Source organism: Cyphomyrmex costatus, unplaced genomic scaffold, assembly GCF_001594065.2.
Source record: "Cyphomyrmex costatus isolate MS0001 unplaced genomic scaffold, Ccosl1.0 scaffold467, whole genome shotgun sequence".
Taxonomy (NCBI): Eukaryota; Metazoa; Arthropoda; class Insecta; order Hymenoptera; family Formicidae; genus Cyphomyrmex; species Cyphomyrmex costatus.
The window spans coordinates 326,716-330,482 of record NW_017278933.1 but is presented as its reverse complement, the minus strand read 5'-3'; the positions used below and the strand labels follow the sequence as shown (position 1 = coordinate 330,482).

The window sequence follows — 3,767 nt, the reverse complement described above, 5'->3', positions numbered from 1 at the left end:
CATTTTGGTATCAAAATGTTTCTAGAATTATTTGCTCTAAGAATATCCAGAATCCGATATTTTGCTCATCGTTTACGTCGAAAAATTCGACCCACAGTGTGGCTGTGCTGATGACTCGCGTACAAGAGTAAAGTACATTAAAGCAATCAATTGCCGGGATCATTTTGGTCTCAAAATATTTCTAGAATTATTTGCTCTAAGAATATCCAGAATCCGATATAATAACCGATATAATAATAACGTAGAGTATGTATTGTAAGGAACCGACTCCCACTCATTCTAGTTCTACTAGAGTAAAGTCAATATATATCTATATATTTCTTTTCTAGTGACTTTATACTAGAGAGTCTCATCTGGTCTCATCGAGCCGCTCACGCCGCGCAGACTCTGCAATGTAGTTGGTCGAGATTATCGGGTGCTTTCCAGCTACGACACAAGGTAAAGTTGTTGGAAGACCACAGCACATGTTAATGCGAGTTGCTGTAGCTATTCATGGTGAAGACATTAATAAGGCTATTGAAACATACAATTTTATGTCAAAACAATATTTCATACATGCTGAACAGACGATAGATACAGCATGTACTGTTACACAACAAATAGCTAGGTGATTATCTTCAAGAACAAATAGATTCATTAAACATTGTATTAATGTATTATTAAATAAATGATATTTTTACAGCACACACACAACACATATATATATTTTTATTGACAATGTCTGGTGATAGCATAGATGGAATATTGGATACATTAGAAAGGTTTGCTGTTCTTTGTCATCATAATGGTGAAGTAGGATTCAATGTACATTGCATTCGAGCAAAGAATACACCTATTAGAGACACAGGAGGTGTGTCAAATGGATTAGTGCCTATGTTAAAAGCATGTAATACATCTATTGCAACGGTCTCAAAAAATAGTAAAAATGAAGGACCAATTACTGTATATTTAGAACCATGGCATTCCGATATTTTTGAGTTTTTGAACCTTAAAAGGAGTATTGGTTATTATTTTTTATTAATAATTTCTTGTCATATTTGTTTTGATAAATAACTATATATAAATATATTTTTGAACAACTTTATTACAACTTTATTACAGGTGAAGAGCAATTAAGGGCAAAAGGTAGTATATGTTATGGACTCCACATTTATTTATGAAACATGTTTTTGATGATGATGTATGGAGCCTAATGTAGATAACAGACACCAGATATCTGTGTTACCTTGGTGTAGCACTGTGACAGTACATGATCCAGAGCTACCGGCTGTCTCTGCATAAGTATCTCCCACGACTCTTTCATCAATAAAATTTCACTTAAAACTATCAATACTGCTATGAGCATAGAGCATATTGGATCGGCGAACATCCAGCTGAATATTTGCATCAGTACCTCCGATATGATAATTCCCACAGAACCCAGAGTGTCAACAAGTATGTGCAGGCATATAACTTCATGATTTGCGAGTTCGTACCACTGAAGGACATTTCCATCTCAACATGGTCATAATTATGATTTTGAGAATGAGAGTGACCATCGCTAGGACTATGATCATGATTATGACTATGTCCATGGCCATGTCCATATTTAAATGCACATATCCCTACTAAATTCACTATCAGTCTCAACATAGAGACAACAAAGAGCCTTTTATGTTTAATCTCTGGTGGCTCAATGGCTCGTTCCACTGTTTCTAACATAATAAACAAGGCTATAAACAATAGAAGCAATCCATTCACAAAGCCGTACAACACTTCGGTTCTAACATATCCATATCTGAATATCTGTCGTTTGGTCTCCACTTGTTGATGACAGATGCCGTCAAACCAAACAAGACTCCAGTGCAGTCGAAGAACATGTGGGTACAGTCGGAGATAAGACCGAGACGGTTGGTCCATATTCCATACAACAGCTTGACGAAGGCAAAGAATAGTTTCAATCAGGAAATAAGTTACGGGTCGTGTTCGCATCAGAGAAGATGAGATGTTTCCAACTCAGCAGCTTCTCCTGTATTCTACTTCGGAAGTTGGAACGTAAATTACGTGGATTTTGAGAAAGCATCTTTTGGAATTATACTGATTCTACAGGCCTGAATCTGTCCTAAGGAAAAAAATTTAGTGTTATAACAAGATGGATCAGTCCCCGCTCTCAATATTTGTTTATAACTTTACAATAAAGCATTTCTAATTAAACTTCATATAAAATCTTTTTATTTTCACAACCGACTGCTACCAACCGAAGGTTGGCACAAAAAGGAGGGAGTATGTGTTTCATTACTTATACAATATGCTCACAATTTGTCTGTTAAATCTTAAAATATCCTGTATGTATGTATATATATGTGTACACACACACAGGTGGTTCGATAAGTCAAATCTTTGTGAAATAGTGCCATAATCCATTTAATGATGTAACATTTGGAAAGTATCACTCTTCAAACTCTTCTGTGACAAAATTCAGCCAGAATTGATGCATTGTTCAGGTTCAATCATTGTTTCAAACAAACAAGAAGTTTAGCAGTTGCCGCATATAAAAATGAAAAAAAATTTCATGCAAATTACAGAATTTAGCTTTAATGATTCTTTGTTCCAATCCAGGTAATATCATGAATAAGAAATTAATTCAAAGTCCAATTCTGTAATTTTGCATGGAATTCGTTTTTTTTTTTCATTTTTCAATGTGGCAATTGCTAAGCTTCTTACTCGCTTGAAACAATGATCGAACAATGTGCCAATTTTGGCTGAAATTTGGCACAGGATTTGAAGAGTGATACTTTGTAGATGTCACATCATTAAATTGTGGCACTATCTCATAAAGACTTACCAGACTTATCGAATCATTCACGTATATAAAATTCATCCTTCTGTATCTCTTACAATTTAGCATATTGTATCATCATTTAGAATAAATAATTTTTTGACTAAAAATTATCGATTTAAATAAAAACATTGCTATTAACCTAACCTCTGAAGCATAAAAATGTTAAAAAATCCTCAGTATTTGGTCGTTTGTGAGTTATTAATTCTGTGATTGTACCAGGTTTAGTTTTCTCTTTGTCTTTAATAGGTGTAGGTGATGTATTAAATACTGCGATCGCATCTTGCGCAAATTTTCTTTGTGCATGAACTTTGGTTCTGGAATAGATAATTGCAATTTAATACAATGGCAACCTCTCTCTTTAAAAATTAATACAAAATATATAGCATGATTAAGCGTATGTATATTTTTAAAAATATACTTTATTTACAGTTTGAGAAGTTATTATCATTAAAAATATATTACATGTTAATTTAGGAGTTACCTTTTCGGAGATTCCGAAAGTGGTACCATAAGATCTACCATAAGACCGAAACGGTTGGTCCATATTTCATACAACAGTTCGACGAAGGCAAAGGACAGGTTCAGAATTAGGAACAGAAATAAGTTACGGGTGTTCGCATCAGAGAAGATGAGACGTTTCCAACTCAGCAGCTTCTCCTGAATCCTATTTCGAAAGTTGGAACGCGAATCACGTGGACTGTGAGAAAGCATCTTGGAATCACACTGATCTTACAGGTCTGAATCTGTCCTAAGGAAAAAATTTAGTGTTATAACAAGATGGATCAAAAAGTGAATAAAAGTAAAATATCGGTATCAAAGTAAAATAAAGATATCAATGCAATATTTCGGTATTAAGTTTTAAAATAAAAATATCAAAGTAAGTAAAGTTTCTACATTAAAATGAAACAAAGATACTAAAGTAAAGCTTTAATATTAAAATAAAACA

General features: G+C 33.7%; 1 protein-coding gene and 1 pseudogene across 2 annotated transcripts; one reads left to right on the top strand and one right to left on the bottom strand.

The window, feature by feature from the left end:
• Nucleotides 1-402: 402 nt before the first annotated feature.
• On the top strand, nt 403-1,182 carry LOC108777831 (ribonucleoside-diphosphate reductase large subunit-like). 2 transcript variants are annotated; one of them, XM_018544807.1, is made up of 3 exons: nt 403-607; nt 683-1,003; nt 1,102-1,182. In XM_018544807.1, the coding sequence occupies exons 2-3, from the start codon at nt 718-720 to the stop codon at nt 1,158-1,160; spliced, it is 345 nt and encodes a 114-aa protein (XP_018400309.1). In that variant the 5' UTR covers nt 403-607; nt 683-717; the 3' UTR covers nt 1,161-1,182. The 2 variants fall into 2 exon arrangements, with proteins under 2 accessions (XP_018400309.1, XP_018400310.1); XM_018544808.1 differs by having other exon boundaries at nt 683-850; nt 1,102-1,160.
• LOC108777765 (zinc transporter 7-like) lies at nt 1,083-3,532 on the bottom strand (annotated as a pseudogene).
• Between the last annotated feature and the right edge of the window lie 235 nt (nt 3,533-3,767).

What these genes read in the sequence shown, in the direction of transcription:
- LOC108777831 (XM_018544807.1), top strand. Translation starts at nt 718, where the DNA reads ATGTCTGGTGATAGCATAGATGGAATATTGGATACATTAGAAAGGTTT. An exon ending in GAACCTTAAAAGGAGTATTG is followed by an intron (nt 1,004 to 1,101) that starts GTTATTATTTTT and finishes ACTTTATTACAG; the next exon opens with GTGAAGAGCAATTAAGGGCA.